The 21,994-nt window shown below is 41.9% G+C and overlaps 2 protein-coding genes across 2 annotated transcripts; one reads left to right on the forward strand and one right to left on the reverse strand.

The window, feature by feature from the left end:
• Nucleotides 1–5,043: 5,043 nt before the first annotated feature.
• Nucleotides 5,044–5,847, reverse strand: LOC127788821 (uncharacterized). The gene has a single exon (XM_052317451.1). It carries the CDS (start codon nucleotides 5,845–5,847, stop codon nucleotides 5,044–5,046), a length of 804 nt encoding a protein of 267 aa, XP_052173411.1.
• Nucleotides 5,848–17,325: 11,478 nt separating this feature from the next.
• On the forward strand, nucleotides 17,326–19,620 carry LOC127787831 (exocyst complex component EXO70H1-like). The gene has a single exon (XM_052315859.1). It carries the CDS (start codon nucleotides 17,634–17,636, stop codon nucleotides 19,485–19,487), a length of 1,854 nt encoding a protein of 617 aa, XP_052171819.1. The 5' UTR covers nucleotides 17,326–17,633; the 3' UTR covers nucleotides 19,488–19,620.
• The last annotated feature ends 2,374 nt before the right edge of the window (nucleotides 19,621–21,994 follow it).

Raw genomic sequence — 21,994 nt, forward strand, 5'->3', positions numbered from 1 at the left:
TTTGCCTAGTTGAGCAGTAGGTCATAAATAACCTTTAGACGCTTTAATCAGTTCGTCAAGAGGATAAATGATCTGCTGTTGAAATAACTTATAAAACCAAAACGAGCTGTTGCAAACATAGAGAGAGAGAGAGTTGTATTGCGACTTGGCCGAATCATATGCCTGCATAGACCATTTCACGATCTCAGCTAACGGGCTGTGGCTCGAGACGAGCTTCCTGTGGGAGATATATTCCTGCGGAAAAGTTGAAGACAGCCAAGATACATGTCCGGGTAGGTCGTGGAGCGACCTCAGCTAACATATCAGGGCTTTTCTTGTAAATTCGTGGAGTTGAAGATCCAGCCAAGATATATGTCCAGGTAGGTCGCTTAACGACCTCAGCTAACATACCGTGGCTCTTCCATAAGTTTTTGCATGGGAGTTGAAGACCCAACCAAGATATATGTCCAGGTAGGTCGCATAGCGGCCTCAGCTAACATATCATGGCTCTTCCATAAGTTTTTGCATGGAAGTTGAAGACCCAACCAAGATATATGTCTAGGTAGGTCGCATAGCGGCCTCAGCTAACATACCATGGTTCTTCCGTGGTTGGCTCGAGAGGGGGGGACACCCAGGTAGACCGCAGATCATGGCCGTATTGGAGATGAAAGGGGTCTCAACTAGTGATCCCTTCGCTCGAGATGGAAGTGGTTGCCCAGGTAGGCGCCAAACCGTGACATTGGGTCAAGATGAATGGGCCTCAACTAGCAAACCACGACCTGAGGGAGGACCAAGAGGAATGCTCAGATAAGCCACAAACCATAGCCTGTCGACTAAGATGAATGGGCCCCAGCTCGCAAACCATTGTTTTTACCCTTCCCCCGAAAATGTTAAGATGTTGTGGTGGAGAACAGACAACAAAGTGCAGCAAAATTGATTAGGCAAAAATTTATTAATCTCAATCGAGCTTAAAGAATTGTAACATGAAACATAGGCAAAGATAAACACTTTTACTGATAGTAGGGGCGGAGATGCTCCGCGTTCCAGGCTTGAGGGAGGACAGCCCTGTCCTGTGTTGGCTAGATGGTACGCCTCGTTGCCCAAGTCTTTGTGGATGACAAAGGGTCCTTCCCAGTTTGGGCCAAGCGTGCCGCCACTAGCTTTCCGAGCTGCGGGAAGTATTAAGAGTAGTACACGATCTCCAACTTTATAATGACTGATCCGGACTTTTCTGTTATAGTAACACGCTACCCTTTGTTGGTATACGACGATCTTTAAACGAGCTATGTCTCTTGCTTCCTCCAATAGGTCCAAATTTACAGCTAGCAATTCGTGATTCCCTTCTGGGTTGAAGGTGGCTCTTCACTGTCTTGTCACCTCGTATTCTGCTAGGATCATAGCTTCGGATCTGTAGGCCAACGAAAAGGGAGTCTCCCTTGTGCTGGTGCGAGCTGTCGTCCGATATGCCTAGAGCACTGTTTGCAGTTCGTCTTCCCAAGCACCCTTCCTGTTCTCCAGCTTCGTCTTTAGGGCGTGCTTGATGATCTTGTTAACTGCCTCGACCTGCCCGTTCGCTTGGGGGTGGTCTACGGTTGTGAAGCTCTTCTCAATGCCTAGTGACTCGCAAAACCGAATGAACTACTCGCTGGTGAATTGAGTCCCGTTGTCCGTAATTATCTGCTGTGGGACCCCAAACCTGCAAATGATATTATCCCAGACGAATCTTTGTACCTTGGAGGTGGAGATTTCGGCGAGTTCTTTCGCTTCGGCCCACTTGGTGAAGTAATCTACCACCACGATAGCGTGCTTGCAGTTGCCTCGAGCCGTTGGGAGAGGCCCGATCAGGTCCATGCCCCAGAAAGCAAATGGCCATGGGCTGCTCATCTGTTGGAGGTAGACTGGAGGAGCTCGCGGGACTTTAGCAAACCGTTGGCACTTTTCACATCTCTTCACCAGCTCTATCGCATCCTGTTTCATCATGGGCCAATAGAATCCCTGCCAAAGTGCTTTCTGGGCTAGCGACAGAGCCCCAGCGTGGTTGCCGCAATGTCCAGCATGTATTTTCTCCAGCACGGTCCGACAATCAGGGCCCTCGATACACCTTAACAGTTGAGCTGTGAATCCTCGCTTATACAACACCTCATCGTAGATACAATAGTGGACAGCTCGAGCTCGCAGTCTGCGCGCTTCGAGTTTGTCTATTGGCAGCTTTCCACCCCGTAGATACTCCAGAATAGGACTCATCCATGAACCCTGGGGCGCGCCAATCACCATCATCTCAGCCGATTGTTCTGTGCTAGGGGCGGCTAGAAATTCCACCAGTATAGCCCCCAGGAACTCTGTATCTCGCGCAATTGCCAGTCGAGCTAGTGCATCTGCATGTGAATTTTGAGAACGGGGAATCTGGAGTACCTCGAATTTTGGGAGAAGGGCCAAAAGCTCGCGCACTTTGAGCAGGTATGCCGCCATCTTTGCACCTTTCGCTTGATATTCCCCCCGTATTTGATTAACAACCAGTTGGGAGTCGCTGAAGATTACAACTGCTTCGGCTCGTACCTCCTTTGCCAGGCGTAGCCCTGCGAGCAATGCTTCGTACTCGGCCTCATTGTTGGTAGCTTGGAAACTGAATCGTAGGGCACAGAGGATCCTGTGGCCCTCCGGGCTGATTAACATAACTCCAGCCCCAGCTCCTTGATCGCTTGACGATCCGTCAACATATAGCTCCCAAGACGGTCCTTCCGAGGCTTCTTCTCCCACTTGGGCTGGTCTAGTGAATTCAGCAATGAAATTTGCGAGTGCTTATCCTTTGATAGCCGTCCTTGGTTTGTATTCCAAGTCGAACTGAGCGAGCTCGATCGCCCATTTCAGCAGGCGACCTGAAGTGTCTAGTTTCTGCAAAATCTGCTTCAGGGGGTACTTGGTCAGAACGTCGATCTAATGGGCCTGGAAATAGGGACGCAACTTCCTCGATGCTGTGACTAGGAAGTATGCGAGCTTCTCCATCGGTGTGTACCTTGTTTCCGCGTCACCAACCTCTTGCTGACATAGTAGACGGGGTATTGCACCCCTTCTTCCTCCCGAACCAATGTTACGCTAAGAGCGTGCTCTGACACTCCCAGGTAGACGACAAATCTTTCCCCATCCTTAGGTTTTGAAAGTAACGGCGCTTGCCCCATGTACGCCTTCAACTACTGGAAGGCGAGCTCGCATTCTTCAGTCCAATTGAAGCCTTGGGCCTTCCTTAACGTATTGAAGAAAGGAATACACTTGTCAGTTGCCTTGGAGATAAACCGGCTCATGGCAGCGACCTGACCGGTAAGGCTCTGCACATCCTTCATCTTTGTGGGAGATCTCATATCCAGCAAGGCCTTTATTTTTTTGGGTTGGCCTCGATGCCTCTGTTGTTGACCATGAATCCCAAGAATTTCCCGGAAACCACTCCAAAAGCGCACTTTAGTGGATTTAGTTTCATGTGGTAGCTCCTGAGGATCTCGAACATTTCTCCTAAATCGCGAACATGATCTGCGACCTGCTCAGATTTAACCAGCATATCATCGACATATACGTCTATTATTCTCCCAATCTGCACTTCGAACATCGTATTCACGAGCCTCTGGTAGGTGGCCCCAGCATTCTTCAGTCCGAACGGCATAACTTTGTAGCAGTACAGCCCACGATCGGTGATAAACGACATGTGCTCCTCCTCGCTAGGATTCATGGGGATCTGGTTGTATCCCGAGTAGGCGTCCATGAAACTGAGGAGCTGGTGCCCTGTTGTTGCATCCACGAGCTGGTCAATCCTGGGAAGGGGAAAGCTGTCTTTCGGGCAGGCCTTATTCAGGTCGATGAAGTCGATGCAGGTCCTCCATGTTCCGTTCTTTTTCTTCACCAGGACTGGATTGGCTACCCAGACTGGGTACTAGGCTTTTCTGATGAATCCATTGTCCAGGAGCTTATCCACCTCCTCCTTAAGGGCAGCATAACGCTCTGGAGTCATTGGCCTTCTCTTCTGCCGCACTGGTCTGTAGCTGGGGTCCACGTTGAGCCTGTGCGACATGACCTCCGGGGCTATGCCTACCATATCTTCATGGTTCCATGCAAACACATCCAGGTTAGCTTTAAGGAATTCAACCAATTAGCACTTTACCTCAGGGGCCAGATTCTTTCTGAGCTTCAGACACCTTTCAGCATCCACTTCGCTGGCCGGGACTTCTTCAATTCTTCCATCGGGCCAGAGGCCTTGTCACAATCCACTTCTCGGGGATCTAGGTCATAGTTTACCCCGCTCTGACTTGAAGGTCGCTGAGCTTCTCCTGCGACCACGTTCACTTTCTTTCCTTTGGCCCCCATCTTGACCGCGTCCTCATAGCAGCGTCTCGCGAGGTGCTATTCTCCCCGCACGCATCTTGTTCCATTGTTGGTCAGGAACTTGACGGTCAGAGACCTAGTTGAGGAGACCATGTCCAGCTCATTCATCACTGGCCGCCCGAGTACGACGTTGTACGCTGAGGGACAGTCAATAATGAGGAATTCTGCCATCACCGTTGCTTCACGACCTGGGCTCCCAACAGTGAATGGGAGTTTAACCCGCCCTATGGGAACAACTGCGTCTCCCATGAATTCGTAAAGCGGCTCTGGGGACGAGCTAAAATGCTCGGACCCTAGTCCCATCTGGTCGAAATAGGCCCTATACATCACGTTCACTGAGCTGCCAATATCCACCATTATTCTTCGTACCTCCATGTTGCCGATGTGAGCACGAATGACAAGGGCGTCATTGTGCGGCGAGTGTATGTCCTTGGCATCATCTTCGGAGAAGGTGATTTCTTTCATTGCCACCCTAGCTTGCTTAGATGGTCCCATCTGCTCAACAGATCCTGCTATCAAGACATGATTAGCTTCGCGTACATACCTTTCATGCGACCTGTTCGATGTGCCTGCGAGGTGAGGTCCACCGTGGATTGTGTAGATCGTTCGAACGGCAGGCACATGCTCATCCTTGGGGGGAGGTCGTTGTTGATTCATCTGCTGGGGTGGCTGGTTTGCAGGTCGCACCACGTAATCTCACAGCCGGCCCCTTCGAATCAGTTCTTCAATTGCATCTTTCAGGGCGTAGCATTTGGAGGTGTCGTGCCCTACCTCGTTGTGGTACGTACAAAACTTCTCCTGGTTTCTGAACTTATTAGGAGTTTTTATCGGGTTCGGCCTCCCGAAATCTTCTCTCCTCTTTTCCATAGCGAAAATCCTCTCTTGAGAATCCGATAGGGCCGCGTAGTTGTTGAAACAGCCCTGCCTTGGAGGTCGCTCCTCTCGCTCTTCCCATCGAGCTCGCTTGGCTACCTGATTGTTGGACCGCTCATCACGGTTGTCCCTTCCATTCCCCCCGTCATTTCTTTTCCTGTCTCGACTAGAACTTCTGACTTCCTCCCTATCTCCGGCGGGCTTCTTCGAACCGAATGCCTCTTCCCACTGGATCTCTTTTGCAGCTTGCTCATAGAACTCTCCCAGATCTGTAACGGGGGATTTGTAGATGCTCTCATAGAGCTTCCTGTCTTTCCGGAGGCCTGCCGAGATGGCCGTCAAGATACTTTCGTCAGAGGGACTTTCGACGTTACTCACCTCACGCCGAAACCTGGCGATGTAGTCCTTGAGCGACTTGCTCGACCTTTGGAAGACCGTGGGGAGGTGGCACGGAGGAGCGAGCTGCCGCCTCAGTGCCCTGTACTGACCGAGGAACCTCCGCTGGCATTCTTCCCAACTGCCAATGCTGCGAGATGGAAGGCTTCTGAGCCAAGCACGCGGAATGTCTCCCAAGGTCGCAGGGAACACTCGACACCTTACCAGCGAGCTAGTGGTCTGCAGGTCCATCTAGACATTGAATGCGTCCAGATGGTCATAGGGGTCGCTGTCGCCATTGTACTGCGGTATGCCTGGAACCTTGAATCTCCTGGGGAGAGCTTCGAGCTCGACTTCTCTAGTGAATGGCGTCCTCTCTCCGTAGCCACTACTTTGGCCACGAGCTCCTTGCCGTGCCTCCAACTCTTGCACCCTTTGGAGCAACTCCTCCACAGCTGTGCCCTAGTCCACAGATCGCTGGAGCTGCGGTCGCCTGCTTCCTCTCCCCGGGGAGCGATATAACGGGGGGTCTGTACTCTTGGACCTTGAGTTAGACGAATTTACTGACCCTTCTGGCGAGGGAACTCTGTCAGCTTCTCCATTTGGCGGGGGCTTTTCCTCTCGTGGGTGGCGAGCTCTCTAGGGTGATGGTGGTTTTGGCTGTCTCGGGACCATTTGCGGTTGGGCCCGGGCAAGGGCCCTAACCGCTTCAGCGAGCTACCTTATGGTGTTTTCCAGTGCCTCCTGACGTTGCTGCCAGGCCTGAATCGCCTCTGCTCTGACGGTTGGGGCTGAAGGTTGAGCCGGAGCCCGCGAGGGCACTCCAGCAGTGACTCCGGTAATTAGTGGAATCAAAGTTTCCGTTGCTGGGGCAACGGACCCTTCGACAGGTAGATCGTCGTGCGGTTGGTTGTGATGATTTTTTGGCAAATCGGCGATTGCATCAGAGCTTCGTGCATTCCTTCCTCTTGCCATTGCTATCGATCAGTGCGGGCCCTCCTTCTAGCGCCAAGATGTTGACGTACGAGAACCGTCAACCAGAGTTCAAGAACCCACAATGCGATAACAGGTGCCGAAGAGTAAGGAACAGAAGCAAAAGAACAAACAAGAAGCACACAAGATTTTTACGTGGTTCGGCCCAAATGATGCCTAGTCCACAACTGTTCTCTGGTTATTCAGGGAGAGTCACAGTATGTAATTCAGTGATCGATCCCTTTACAGTGGCGTATCCTTCTCTATAAATAGAGTCATGTTGTTTACAATTCGAATCAGTTCTAAGTATGGAAGGAGTCTATTCCGTTGATGTCGTTTTCCTTATCTGCTTTGGAATATCAGGGATAGGTTCCTTGTCTTCAGGGATTTGAATTACTTCTGATAGGCAGGTGTATATCGCTTCCGATTATCTTGCGGTCTTCTAGCTGTTCTAATCTTTGGCGCGTCTTTCGGCGAAGCTGAAGTCGTGATGTTGTGATGCTGGGATGTTGTTTTGAGCGAGCTCGCCCTAAGTGAGCTCGCTATCTTCAAGCGACCTGACTTTTTACCGTGAGACTCTTCATTGGTGGTTCTCGATCTCTGGGCCTGGCGAGCCTCTAAGGAATTCCGGCCGACCTATTAAGCCTTGGGTTCGCCCTGCGGGACCGGGTCCAGCCCGTCAGCTGATTCCCGGAGATCGCCCATAACAGGTCCAGATCGCTCAATCATAGTAGCAAGTGCAGAGCTCTCCTGAAACTAGATCCTGGGTGTCGTTGTAACGACCCGCTCCCACTTACAAGCGCCACCGGTAAATAATCGATCAGATTACTCACCCGATGAATCACAACAGAAGGGTTGGACTATGTTTAAATAGGAAGCGCCCTAGGTGGGAACTAGGCTTCGTCCTTCCCTTCGCTCCACTCAGGAATCGGTCCCAACTCAAGCAAGAAGAACTCAGCGGGCCGAGACCTGAAACCCGAGTGAGCTTCACCTCTCTTCAGCTCGCCCCATAGCAAGCCAGAGATGACCCAGGCACAAAGCTAGCATAACAAACACTTTGCTGAGTATTGGGGATTTATGAAAACATACCTCAATGATCTTTACTCGGTCCAAAACTCGGCTTCTCCAACTAAGTCATATACAATGAACCGTCTCACAATCATTTATCACACTATGATGTTTACAACAATTAAATACATTTAACGCTCAACAACACATACATTTACTCACAAGGGTATACATACATAACACCACATGGATACGTGCAAGAGATAATAAAATACACAACTCAGGCAACACAGCTTGTTGCCACAACAGCCTCCCGACGCCATCCCTGCTTGCATCTAGACTTGCAACATCTACACATGAGGTAAAACCTCATGAGTTATAAAGACTCAGTAAGGGTGTAATGCATGTAAATATGAATATAACCATGTTTATGTATGTCGAATGCATGAAAATAAGACTAGGCCCACTCATCCTCGCAACCCACCAGGGTTTGAGGCATCAACCTATTAGCCCCCACAACACTAGTCCTCCATATGGCCACAGGTCCACTAGATCTCACATCACGCAAGTGTTTACCACTACATGCAAATGTAATATAAAAACATTATCAAACACATTTACCAACTTGCATGGCCACCTCCACATGAGGCCGTCCCTTACTTGGCTCGAAGCCTAGTCTCTGCCTCGGCATGAACGTCAGGCTGAACTCCGAGCTCTTCTAAGATCACCGCCTTCCCGGTCGAACCTAGAGGCAAATACACACAAACCCAACTCCATTAACATCCGGCATTAAATCAATGCCCACAACTTCGCCACACATCGCAAAACTCACCCGACAACAACTTTCAATCACCCCCACCAAGGGTTCAATCCAACCAATACGACACAATTTATTATCTCATTTAATGAAAATAACTAGGAAATGATTAACTCAATTTACCTTGATTAATTCTGAAGAAGGAATCAGGAAAACGCTCACCCGGCGTTGCCTCGTTGGCTGCAAATCTTGCGCTCAAATCTTATTCTCGGCCTTTAGCACACTCCTCGGGCCCTAAATTAATTTCCAGAACTTTCCCTAATTTTTCTGGAAGTTTTGGAATTTTCTAACATTTTCCCTCCCATTTTCATTTTCCTTTTCTTTTTCTTTTTTATTTTTCTTTTCTTTTTCTCTTTATTTTCCTTTTTTCCTCCTGCTTCTTCCTTCTTCTTCCGCGCACACTTGTTCTTCTTCTTCACTGCGCGCGCGCAGGGCTGTTACGCATGGCCGCTACCCACCACCACCTAGTTCGCCGGCCGTCACTACTACTCGAGCCGCTGCTGTCGGCCCCGCCTTCGCGGCCAGCATCATCGCGCGCCACCACCTATGCGCGGCCAGCCTCTGCTGCAACCAGCGACCATTTTCGGCTGTTGAAACTTCCGCCGACACCGGCCATCGCCTCAGTTGTTGCTCACACGGCCACCACCAGTCACTTCAGCCTCCACCGTCGCCCAGCTCGCTGCAGCTGCCCCGCCGTCGCTGTTTCATCGTCGGCCATGGCAGCTGCTGCCATGGCCGAGCGACCTTCTCCCCCATCTCTCTCTCTCTCTCTCATGCTCTCTCTCTCTCTCGGCCCGACTCCCTCTTTCTCGGCAAAGCTCTCTCTCGAGCTCTCACAACCTCTCAATCTCTTCTATTCTCTCTGCTCTCTCGGCCATTGTACAGAGACAACACGTGAGGAAGCTTCAAGGAAGCTTCCTCCTCACACACGGTCATACATACATAAATATATATATATTATATATTAACCCCCATTAATTACATTAATTCCACTTAGGAATTTTTATTACATTTAAGGATTTTTTATAAATAACACTTGGACGCTCCAATGCTTTAATTAATTACTCTTAAGCCACTCAAAATCTTGATTTATTCGAAATTAATAACTAACCACTACTTGGGAATATCGACCTCGTCCCTGTGTCTACACGGGACCTTTATTCGACCCGAAAGCACTTAAGAGTTGCATTACTCAGAAAATCGAACCACCCCCAAGGTCCCCTCAGCTTCAAGGAGGTCCTCTCTGACTATTCGGTATTGGCACCCACTCGGGCTTATACAGAATTTATTTCAAAAATTATTCCCAGTCGGACCGCTTCTAGCGTCACTATTCTCATCTCGAGACTCTCTTGCACTCTTCCCTGGACATCCAAGTCTAGAGGCACTCCCAGCGGCCAATTCAGCAAATTTTATTAATTAATTTCTCGAGATTGACCATTGGTCTTCTCGGACCACCCGAGGTCCTGACAAAATAATCAAAAGTTATTTATTTTTAATACCATGTAATACCAGGTATTACAGTCGTTGTGATCAGTCAGGGTAAAGCTTTTATGGTATTGAGATGTATGTATATTATGTAAGCCCAGTGGGCTCACGAGGTGAATGTTTATGTAATAATGATTATGAAATGTTATGTGATAAATGGTTATGGTATTTATAAAGGTTGTGTGTGAGTTAGGGTGTGTTTTGTTCGATATCATTCAAATAATGACCCTCTCACGGATGCTTTTTGTGCACGGAGGTTCTGGGAGGCGGGCTGTTACAAGACATAATCAGACTTCTTAAAATAAAGAGATAAAGCTCAAACGGTCAACAATTATTATGTCTTTCTTCTCTGATTAACAACTATAAAATTTAATATCTAACAGAAAATACTCGAGTAATTTTTAAGCTTACTTGACTAATATTAATCTTTACTTAATAGGATATACTATCTAATTGATTATATGAAAGGTTTACTCGAGTATGACCAAGTCATTAATCGACTAATATAGAAACTATAGAAACTTGCATTATTCACTCGATTACAAAATTAAGATTACTCGACTAATAGACATCTTTACTCGAGTAAAAATACTTGATACTTGATTAACTTTAAGACCAGCTAGCATCCAATCTATCTTCATTCAATTAAAAGGATTATTCACTCGAGTATAAAATTATATTAACAGATTATCAAGAAAGTTTTACTTGAGTAAAAAGATACTCAGAAGATTTAGCACAAAAATACTCGATTATCAAAAAGGTTTACTCGAGTACAAAAGATTGATACTCAAGTAAAAAAATTCTTTACTAGATTATCTTTTAGAAAAAATAAAAAAAAATGTATAATATACTCGAGTAAGAGATTATGATATTTGATTATAAAACATCTTTTACTCGATTAAACTGATATGAGTAATTGACTAATTTGCAAATGGCCTGAGCATTACTTGATCAGATTCACAACATACTCGATCAAAAATATTTTCAAAAGTTTTACTTGATTAAAATAAAAAGGTTACTTAATTGGCTCTCACAAGTTTTATGAGATACTCAATTAATATGAACATATAAGCAATTATTTTAAAAACATATTTGAGTATAAAATTATCAAACTTAAGAGTAATTCAAAATGTTTTGAAAATCATCAATAAACAAAATTAACTGAAAATATATTTTTTTATTTATTTAAATTTGTTTAAAATTATTTTCTTAATAAATTAAAATACAAATTTCTCAACAATCATCCTCAAATAGGCTCATAAATCAAAAAGGGGGAGATTGTTGAAAAATTTGTATTTTGATTTATTGAGAATATAATTTTTAGTAAAATTAAATAAAAAAATATTTTTTCAATAAATTTAATTTATTGATGATATCCAAAACATTTTTAAGTATTCTTGTGTTTGATAATTTTATACTTTAAGCATGTTTTCAAAATAGTTGAGTATATATTCTTATTAATCAAGTATATTCTCAAAATAATAGAGTATATATTGAATATAATTGAATATGTCATAAAGCTTGTGAAAGCCAATCGAGTAATCTTTTTGTGTTAATCGAGTAAATTTTTTAAAAGTATTTTGTAAAAATTCAATCGAGTATATTTTGTATATAATCGAGTAATGCTCAAGTTATTTTCAAATTAGTCGATTATATGTATGTATATAATCGAATAAAGATGTTTTATAATCGACTATCATAATCTATTATTCGAGTATGTTATGCAATCTTCTGTCATTTCAAAAATCAATCAAATAAGGAATTTTCATAATCGAGTATCAATCTTTTATACTTGAGTAAAACTTTTTTATAATTGAGTATCTTTATGATAAATCTTCTGTGTAGCCTTTTAATCGAGTAAAACTTTTTTTATAATCAACTAATGTGTTTTTATACTCGATGAATAATCTTCTTAATCAAGTAAAGGTAGGTTGGATGCTGGCTAAGTTTTTGGTCTTAAGATTAATCGAGTATTAAGTGTTTGTACTCGAGTAAAGTTTTATATTAGTCAAGTAAACTTAGACTTGTAATTGAATAAATATTGCAAGTTTTTGAGGCTTCTATATTAGCCGAGTAATGATTTGGTCATACTTAAGTAATCCTTTCATATAATTGATTACATAGTATATCCAATCGAGTAAAGTTAGTCGAGTATCGACTAACAAATTTTAATAAATATAGTCGTTGGATGCATTTAATTTTGTCAATTTTATCCTTTCAGTTCATTAAATGCATTTCAAACAACATGAATATACTTTTATGAATTTATATTGTTGTTTAATGCTCATAAAAACAAAAAATGACAATTGTGACTCAGTTGAATCATTCCAAATGTCATTTGCCATATCAATTAACATTTAATGCAGTAAATCTATAAATAAGATAAGAAGTTACCTGAAAAAGATTACAGTGACAACAACAACACTTAGAATATCTGCTTCTCAAGAACTTCAAACAATCATTCAAAACATTTTCAAAAGCCTTCTGCATCTCACAAGTTTATATATATTATTATTCTTTTGTGAGATTTTTTAAAAAGAGTGTTTTATATTCAAATCTTGTAACTCTCTTTCAAGAGAAAAGTTTCAATTCTTGTTGTTTTATCTTATATTTTTCTCTTGAAAAATCACTACATAATATTTGTGAAACTTGTAAAGGTTAAACCTAATCTTTAAAAATGTTGTTTGATTGTGACAGAGCCAGGTGTAAACAACCAACATTCGTAAATGTTACGCCTTATCTTTTGAAAGACAGTGGTTGTGGTTGAAACTTGTTTGAAAAATCCAACTATAAAGATTAAGTAGCTGATATTGTGAAAAACTACAAGATAATAGTATACACTTTGTGTGTTTGTCAAATCCTTGATTGTGAACCAAGATAATAAACTAAGTTTTATAACTAAACTACTTCAAATCCCGTGTGCTGTTTTTTTAACTTTCCTTACATTCTTATTATAGTTTTATTTATTTAAGGTCAATTTTTAAGAGGGTAAAAAAGCTTATTTCACCCCTCTTAAGCTAACAGATTCATCAAAAACCAATCACAAAATTACAGTGATAACGATAGAATAACACAATTGCAGCTGGTGGGAACAATAGCATGAAATAATGAAAACAAACATATTATGTCAAAAGTAACAAAATATAAAAAATATTGCATGACAAGCAAGCGATAAATTGTAAAAAACCATTTGCTCTCGATGCATATCAGAAGGTAAAAAAATATGATCTATTGCTAAATTCGTTTTTTTCTGCAGTGAGATGGGTGTTTTATAATTGTTTTGAACTTTGCCAAATAGGTTAAGTTACGCTAAACACCCATTGAGTCAACAACAATAATATAACGTTTGTTGTTGATGGATTGATGATAGAAAGCAATTTGACACCACAACCAATCGGCTAAAGGCAACAATGGCAACATAACATTGGCAATGAGGGAGAAATGGATGGCAGGCTACTGCTCATTGATAAAATCGGTCAAGAAATGGCATCGATGATGCAGACAACATCCATTAGGTTTTCTAACAATGTGCAAACTTTCGACCATTTCAACTTTTTAACTTTCCAATTCCCCCCATACTGTAGAACCCTCCCTTACTGCCTCCCTAAGCCCACCCATTCCCCAAAGTCTCATGCCTTTTTACTCTGTATATTTATGCTTGGCTTCTTTAATGCAACTTTTGACAACTAGTTAATTATCTAAATTATTGATTATTAATATAGAATGTAAAAATAAAACTACTAAAATGCTTATCCCACATATATAAGAAACAACAATTAGGAGGCAGCTGTTTGCAGTAACTCACTCGGTTTGAGAAATTTAATAAAGCGACAATTTTTTTATTAATTTAAATAAATATTTGGTCCCAAACATTTTTCCCAATCAAGTAATGTGAATGATGGGAAAGGGCCAACTACCATCACAAATTCACAATTAGTGGAGGCTTTGAATGGGAACCCTTCAGACTGCAACTTGGATATGACGTTATAAATTAATGCCAAGCTTCATTTAAAAGAAGACTGGACAAATTCACAATGTTTCTTTTCACAACTATCCAAATGAAGCTTCATTTGGATATGCTGTTACAAATTCACAATGTTTCTTTTCACAACTATCCAAATGAAGCTTCATTTAAAAGAAGCTTCATTTGGATATGCTATTACAAATTCACAATGTTTCTTTTGACAAGACAGGGTGGTGGTGCGTGCATGCACACGCACTAATGTTGGACTTGGAGAAGCTTTTAATATCATACATATTTTCTGGAACTTGGCTCAGCTGGGCTACGCCGTTCGCACCCTCCTACTTATTACATCAGCTATATATATATATATATATATATCATTCTCCAAAACAAGATGCAGGAAAATGTACTTTATGTAATGTTTGACTAATTTATCAAATTAAATAATTATATATCAAAGAATTCTTCTCAAACTTTTAGGTCTGAGATTATTTTATGATAAAACTTTTTCTCTTGTAACAATGAGTGCCCTCACTAAGTCATGAATCCCTTGTCAGCTTCCAATTTCAATACCTGACTACATCAAAATTAAGACTTTCCAATTTACCCACTCTCTACATTAAAATTTAATTCCATGTCTTACTTCAAACAGGAATTAATCTTAAAATATTTTCTAGCTTCCACCTACTTATTATTACTCCAAAAGTTAATTTTGCTATAATTTATTAGGATTAGTGCCTTTTAAGTTAAGGTGCATGTAAAACACTTTTTTTTTTTTTCAATATCATATTCTAAAATATTTGACCATTAAACAAGAGTGTGCTTAACTGTTAAAAATAAAATATATTAAATACATCTTAATAAATATCTTAAGAGCTACTGTTATCAAAATCCAATTTATAATATCATATGATGAATCTTTTACTGAGATTAAATAACATATTCAATACGTCCCTAACAAATCATCATCGCAAGACAGGATTAAGACAGAAATACGTGACTTACAAGTTTTCAATTGAAATGGTGGAATAATAAATTGCAATATTCTTTCATACATATAAAATAATTTTTTTTATCCAACATCATTCAAAACTACAAAGGCGACACAGTCTAAAAGATCTGATCAAGAAGATCTGTTACATAACATGGTCGAAACAGTGGCCTTTTTTACATTGAAAATCCTTACGATTTTAAAGTTGAATCGCACTCGATTTTACAATTTTATATGTCAGAAACCCTATTACGATTTTAACAACCTTGAACAGGTCTCATAGGGAATGAGTTTACGGACTCCAACTGAGGGAGTCTCCTAGAGACCTTCGGGTCTCCTGGGAGAGTTTAGCTTATGGAGTTTTTCTAAGGTTTCTTGGCAATCTTCTAGTCTCCCAGGTTTTTTTTGATTTTTTTTCTTTATTTTATTCATTGTTTTTGGACTTCCTTTTTAAAATGGCCTTGGTTCAACGTAGGTCGCATGAAAATAAAAATAAAAAATGAATACGATATGAAATGAAAATAAAAAAAATAATATTTTTCAAAAAAAAATAGGACGCAAAGAAAATGAGTAAGTAAAAAAAATATAAAGATCTTTTTGTAAATATAATTTTTAATATAAATATAAATTTTATTATTCATCAGGGAAATATAAATACAAGTTTTTTTTTATTTCTAACGTGGAACACTAGAAATAGAATTGATTTCATCTTTAATATGGTTGTGGAACATAAATACGTTTCTAATATTGCAAAATGATCTTGAAAAGTTTTCAAAATTTTAGAAACAGCTTAGAAACGACAACTTTTTAGGTAGTGTTCTCTTTGTGTTTCATTTTTGAGTTTTGAATTTTGAATTCATTTTGAGTTTTGTGTTTTGAGTGTTTGTTTTGAGATTTCTGAAAATGCATTCTCTTTGTTATTTTGAAAAATTGTTTCTCAAAACTAAAAATTGAAAACGCGTTTACTTTGTAATTTTTGAAAAATTATTTTATGTTTTTTTTTCTTTTCTTTTTTATTTCTTTCCTTTTCTTCCATTTCCTTTTTCCATTCTCCAGCGCTGCATCTTCTCCGGTCGACAATTCTGTCGCTGGCGACCACCGATCAGAGCCTATTATTAGAAGTTCCAAGCCAAGGGAGTTAACATACCCCAAAACCAATAAGATCTAACGGACAAACCTCCGTAGATCTAAGATCGATGGTGGAGGCTTTCAATAGAACTAGCAAGATCGACGATGGCAGTTTTTAGCGGTGGCGAGCGAGGTCGATGGCAGTTTTAGCGGTGGCAGGCGAGGTCGATGCTTATGAGAGAGAAAGCAGAGAGGAGAGTGGCAGCGACGTCGATGGCGAGACGATCGACAGCCGATGCTTGCGAGAGGGAGAGCAAAGAGAAGAGTGGCAACGACAGAGATGGCGAGGCGATCGATGGCTGATGCTTGCGAGAGAGAGAGCAGAAAGGAGAGTGGAGATGGCGAGGTCGTTGATGCTTGCGAGAGAGAGAGCAGAGAGAGCAGTTCTGTCGAGAATCTGGGGGGGGGGGGTGTGGGAGTGTTTTCCGTGTTTTTGAGTTTTCAGTGTATTTTCACTGAAAACGCCCAAAATAACAAATGTTATTTTGGGTTTTCTTTACAAATTTTTTAGTTGTTTTTGAAAATGCGTTTTTGAAAATAACAAAGTAAACGTGTTTTCAGTGTTTTGAAAAATTGAAAACTCAAAACGGGCTGAAAACGCCAAAGAGAACAGGCCCTTATGTTTCTTGACATTTTAAGATAGAAAACATTTTAAAAATACCAAAATAACATCATTTTGATAGTTTTGTGCAATTAAAAGGTTCAATATGGGCCTTAACCTATTTCTGAGTTTGTTATCTCCATATTTGATAATAGTTTTAATAATTCGAATTAATAAGACATGGTGTTTCATCAATGAATTAGAAGAATTTAATTAACTTGGGTAAATAATAAACTAAAATGAACATATTGTTGGTTTTTAAGATTTTATTAAAGCATTACATTATAAGTTGGGTACCAGGATTCATCTGATCACCAGAGTGTTAATGATTTCTAATAATAATAATGAATAAAAATCATATGATCATGTCAATTAAGAGATTGATGGGCTGATGAACGGAAAGAACCCAATGGGGTGGAGTGGAATGGAATGGAACCATCAGTTGGACTATTTAAGGTTGTCGTCATGGCTTAGAAGGTTGATGTTGTATGAGATGGATGCTGACGTTGTATTAGTTTTGTCTCAACACTGGGTTCATGTCAGATGGGTCATCAATGAGCTCAGCCTTCTTTTTGTTTGGCTTTGAATCGATTGGTGTATCAAAATTTGGGAAGTCTATCATTTTTGGCGGCCAAGGAACTTATTAAATACACGCGTACAACATACATAGAAATCAACAAAAGTTCGTAAGTCAACTCAAAATAGAGACCCCAAAAGTCCAACCTGCGTGATTCATCAACTAACCGAAGCCTCGACCACCAGTTCCTCTCTCTCTCTCTCTCTCTCTCTCTCGATCTGTCTATATATCCCCATGGAACACCCCCTTATCGTTGCCACTCTCTGTCTCTCTCTCGATCTGTCTACAAATCCCCATAGAACACCCCCTATGTTAAACCTATATTAACAAGCCAACGCAAAGCAGAAACGCTCACGCAAACACTCACATAGAGGCTGATCAAGTTCACAGTGCATAAACAGCATATATATAGATTTTATAAGCAAAATTAAGATCAGAAGAACGGGTACCTCTGATCTGTTGCTAAGTAGTTGATCTGTTGGAGAGCTTCTAAATATGCCGAGAAAAGGAATGCGAAGCCTATGGTTTTCCACGAAGCCACCATCATCGTTTTCGGTTTCACACAGCCCTTCTCCTTCAAGGAGGCTCTCTAACGCAGCCATGGAGCGAAGTATCGCAGCGGCGGAGACGATGATCATGAAATGGAACCCGGAAGCTTCGACCTTCGCCAAAGTTACTTCCCTCTTCTACGAGAACCGTGGAGAAGCCAGAGATTTCATCAACTCCGTTGCTGAATTACATAAAGCAATGCATTTCCTAGATAAGGAAGATCCGCAATCAGAGAAACTCGTGCGTAGTCAGAAACTGATGGAGATTGCCATGAAGCGACTTCAGAAGGAGTTCTATCAGATTCTATCCATGAATCGAGCTTACTTGGATCCGGAATCAGTTTCTGCAAGATCCTCGCTAACCTCGACACGATCTAGCATGTCGGATTATGACGATGACGATGAGTCTGAGGAGGAGATTCGTATCGCAGGAGAATCCGTCAAGGACGTCGAGCAAGTTTCGGTCGCTGTCATGGCCGATCTGAGACTGATAGCCGAGAGTATGATATCAACTGGTTACGGAAAAGAATGCGTGAAGATATATAAGACTATACGAAAATCGATTGTTGATGAAGGTATATATCGACTCGGCGTTGAGAGAGTCAGCAATTCGAAGATTCACAAGATGGATTGGGAGCCGATAGAGTTGAAAACGAAAAATTGGTTGAGTGCTGTGAAGATCGCAGTGAAGACACTATTCAATGGGGAGAGAATTCTCTGTGATCACGTCTTCGCAGCCTCCGACACCATCAGAGAATCATGTTTCGCTGAGATCACGAAAGAAGGAGCTCAAATTTTGTTTGGATTCCCTGAACTTGCGGTGAAAAACAAGAAGAACTCGCCGGAAAAGGTTTCCCGTATGCTCGACATGTACACCGCAATCTCGGAAAACTGGCCCGAGATCGAGTCCATCTTCTCATTCGAATCCACCTCCGCCGTACTATCACAAGCCATCACCGCGCTGGTCAAGCTCGGCGAATCTGTTCGGACAATTGTAGCCGATTATGAATCGGCGATCCAGAAGGACAAATCCAAGTCGCCCGTTCCCGGTGGTGGAGTTGATCATCTAACGGTTGCAGTCATGAATTACCTGTCTCTCCTCGGCGATTACAGCAACATTCTGCCGGACATCCTCGCCTATTCTCCACTGCCGGAGAAATCATCCTTACCTGAGTCTTATTTTGACTCCTCCGACTCCGACGGATCTCCCAAACAGGCTATCTCCCTCCGGTTCGCGTGGCTGATCCTTGTCCTCCTCTGCAAACTCGACAGCAAAGCTGCCCATTACAAAGACGTCTCCCTCGCTTACCTCTTCTTAGCCAACAATCTCCAACACGTTGTCGACAAAGTACGCAAATCGAATATCAAGTACCTCCTCGGCGACGATTGGATCTCAAAGCAAGAAGCCAAAGTCAAGCAGTTTGCCTCCAGCTATGAAAGACTAGCGTGGGGGTCCGTCGTCGAATCGCTGACGCAAGATCCAACGGCAGGGATGTCGGCGGAAGAAGTAAAAGAATGTTTGAGGAGATTCAACAGAGCGTTGGAGCAGGCGTACCTGAAGCAATCTGGGTGCGTCGTGGACGATAGCAATCTCAGGCAGCAAATCAAACTGTCGATAACGAGGAAGGTTGTGGAGGGGTATACAGAGTTCTACCACACGCAGGGAGTGGAGGCGTGGAAAGGAGATCGGCATTTGGTAAGATTTGCCCCTCAGGATGTGAGAAATTACCTATCAGATCTGTTCTTTGGTACCGTAGAGGCAGGGAGTTCTTCGCTGCCATCGAGATTGCGATCTCCCTGAACTCGATTCGTTTTGAAATGCACTTTATTCCTTCCTTCTATTTCGTGGCCGTGGCGGGGCACGGGAAGTTGGGTTCTTCATTTTCCACGTATAAATCCACCTCTTCCGGGAATTATATATTCTATTTTTTTAATTTCATCTCTATTATTATTCTGTTTATTTATTTTTGTTTTTTTTGAAATGAAAAAATATTTATTTATTGTTAAGACTTAAAATTATCTCTTAAAGTTGAACAAAAACTATAATATCCTGAAATATTGGAGACGATAATAATTATTAAATTTTAGTATTTGGAGTCCATAATGAAAATTTAAGGATTTAAGTTAATTAAATAATATTAATAATAATAATAAATGTGTAAATTATGTTAACTTAATTTAAATTAATGAATTAATATATAAATACACATATACATATATATATTCATAATAATAATAAAAGAATAAATCAAATTAATTTAAATTAAAATTAAATTAATTAAAATGTTAAATTGTGTGGTTGTGTGTGCGTGCTTGGAGGCCAAGCTATCTACAGTGGCCATTTCTTCAAATTAAAACAGAGGAAAGAGAGAATGAGAGCTTGCGAGAGAAAGAACAGTGGGCCAAGAGATTGGGAGAGGGAGAGGGCGGCCAAGTGATGGAGAAATGGAGAGATCGAGATTGAGAGAGAGAGCTCAACTGAGAGAGAGGGAAAGAGAGAGGGAAAGAGAGAGAAAGAGAGAGAGAGGGAGGTGGCGGCCATGGAAGTTGGCCGAGAGAAGCTCAGCCATGGCAATCGAGCAAAGCGGCAGCAGCGGGGAGGGACGACATGGGCAGTAGCGACGCGCGCGGCCATGGGAGGCGGTGCCGATAGCGGGGCGAACCAGCGGTGCTACTGGCCGGAGGCGACTGGTGGAAGGAGGCCGCGGCAGGTGGGCGCTGGTGTGCAAGGAAAAAGATGCGGGAAGAAGAAGAAGAAAGAAAAGAAAAGGAAAAATAAGGAAAGGAAGGGAAAAGAAGAAGAGCAGGCGCGTGCGGGAGGTGAAGAAGAAAGAAAAGAAAAGAAAAAAAATAAAAGAAAGAGAAGGAAAATATATGAAAAATAAACGAATTTTGGGATTATTTCGATGTGAAAAGTGATCAGCTACGTGGATAAGAATTAGTATAAGTGTTATATGATTAAATTATAAATTTTACGCGGTTAGAATTAATTAATTTAAGTCCCGGTTGTGTTAATTGCTAGGAAGTATTTTACTTCGCAACGGGAGCACAAGAGAGGCCGAAAGCAGCCGATTTCAGGCAAGCTCCTAACCCTCTCCTCATGATCTTCATTTCCTGCGAGAGTCTTCGTTATTTCTGATATTTTAAACCTCCCTCACCGTGACTCGGTTCCACGCATTCATAATTATAATCCGTGTGGCAGCCACCTTATGACTTATGTTTTATTAAATGGGTTTATTGTTAATGGAAGAAGTTTAGCTAATGATGATTCGGAGGCATTCAGTTCGTCCAATACGGGGTTTTGTATTGCCCCACTTCCCTTGGGAATGATGTCGAACCCGTTGGGGCTAGGTTATTAGAAAATGATATGGTTTAGATTATGGAAATATGTTAAGAGTCTATTTTGTTTGATGAGATGGTTTTATGAAAATTAGAAGGAATGAGAACAGGAATGGTATATTAATGGTTATGTTACGGGTGCATGTGATGTCATGGGAGTGGTTTAATAAATGTTAAGTTGGAAGTGTATAAGTTTGATGTTGTCAGTAAGAGTATCTAAGGGTATGGGGTACAAAGTCACTGACTGTTGACCGTGGGTCCTGACAGTTGATGGTTGGATGTATGGGCGCCAGTCATCGGTTGTTACGATAAGCGCTAGACAGCCAGAAAAGCTGGTATTTCAGATTCCCGCATTGGTTTGTGCATATCATGATGTGTGTGCTACAGGGGGCTGGGTTGCATTCATTTGGGAAAACATGCTTTGTGTGTGATGGGATGTGTGAGCACTTACATGATCCGGTTGGTCTAAGAGCCAATTTGGGTACCCTAGGCGAATATGTGCATTTAGAGCATGCCGCATGTGTGAATTCTTATGTGGGCGTAGCATAGACTGATGCTTGATTTATGGGGGCCTTGTTATCACGTTGATGCTGCATAAGCCATTGCATTTCCTATTTGTTGCATTGTATGGTGAGGATGCAAGCTCGAGGAAAGACTTTAGAAATTAGCTCGGGGTTGGCCCGATGGAATTTTGGCTCGGCTTAAATATTAGCTCGGGGTTGGCCCGAAGGAAGACCAAGATCACGGAAGTATATGACAATATGATGGATGACAAGAAGAACACATGAAAGTATGATGGATATCAAGAAGAGTATGTAACGAGTATCAGGAAAAGCCAACCATGTTCAGAAAAAGGCAAGTCCTATTGAATGATGAAATGGTAGCCTATGTTGGGCTGCAACTGATAATTTACTCTTAGTCATAAAATGGTTTTGTTAATGACTATATGAAAATCAATCTCTACAAAAT

This window comes from Diospyros lotus, chromosome 13 (assembly GCF_014633365.1).
Source record: "Diospyros lotus cultivar Yz01 chromosome 13, ASM1463336v1, whole genome shotgun sequence".
Lineage (NCBI taxonomy): Eukaryota > Viridiplantae > Streptophyta > Magnoliopsida > Ericales > Ebenaceae > Diospyros > Diospyros lotus.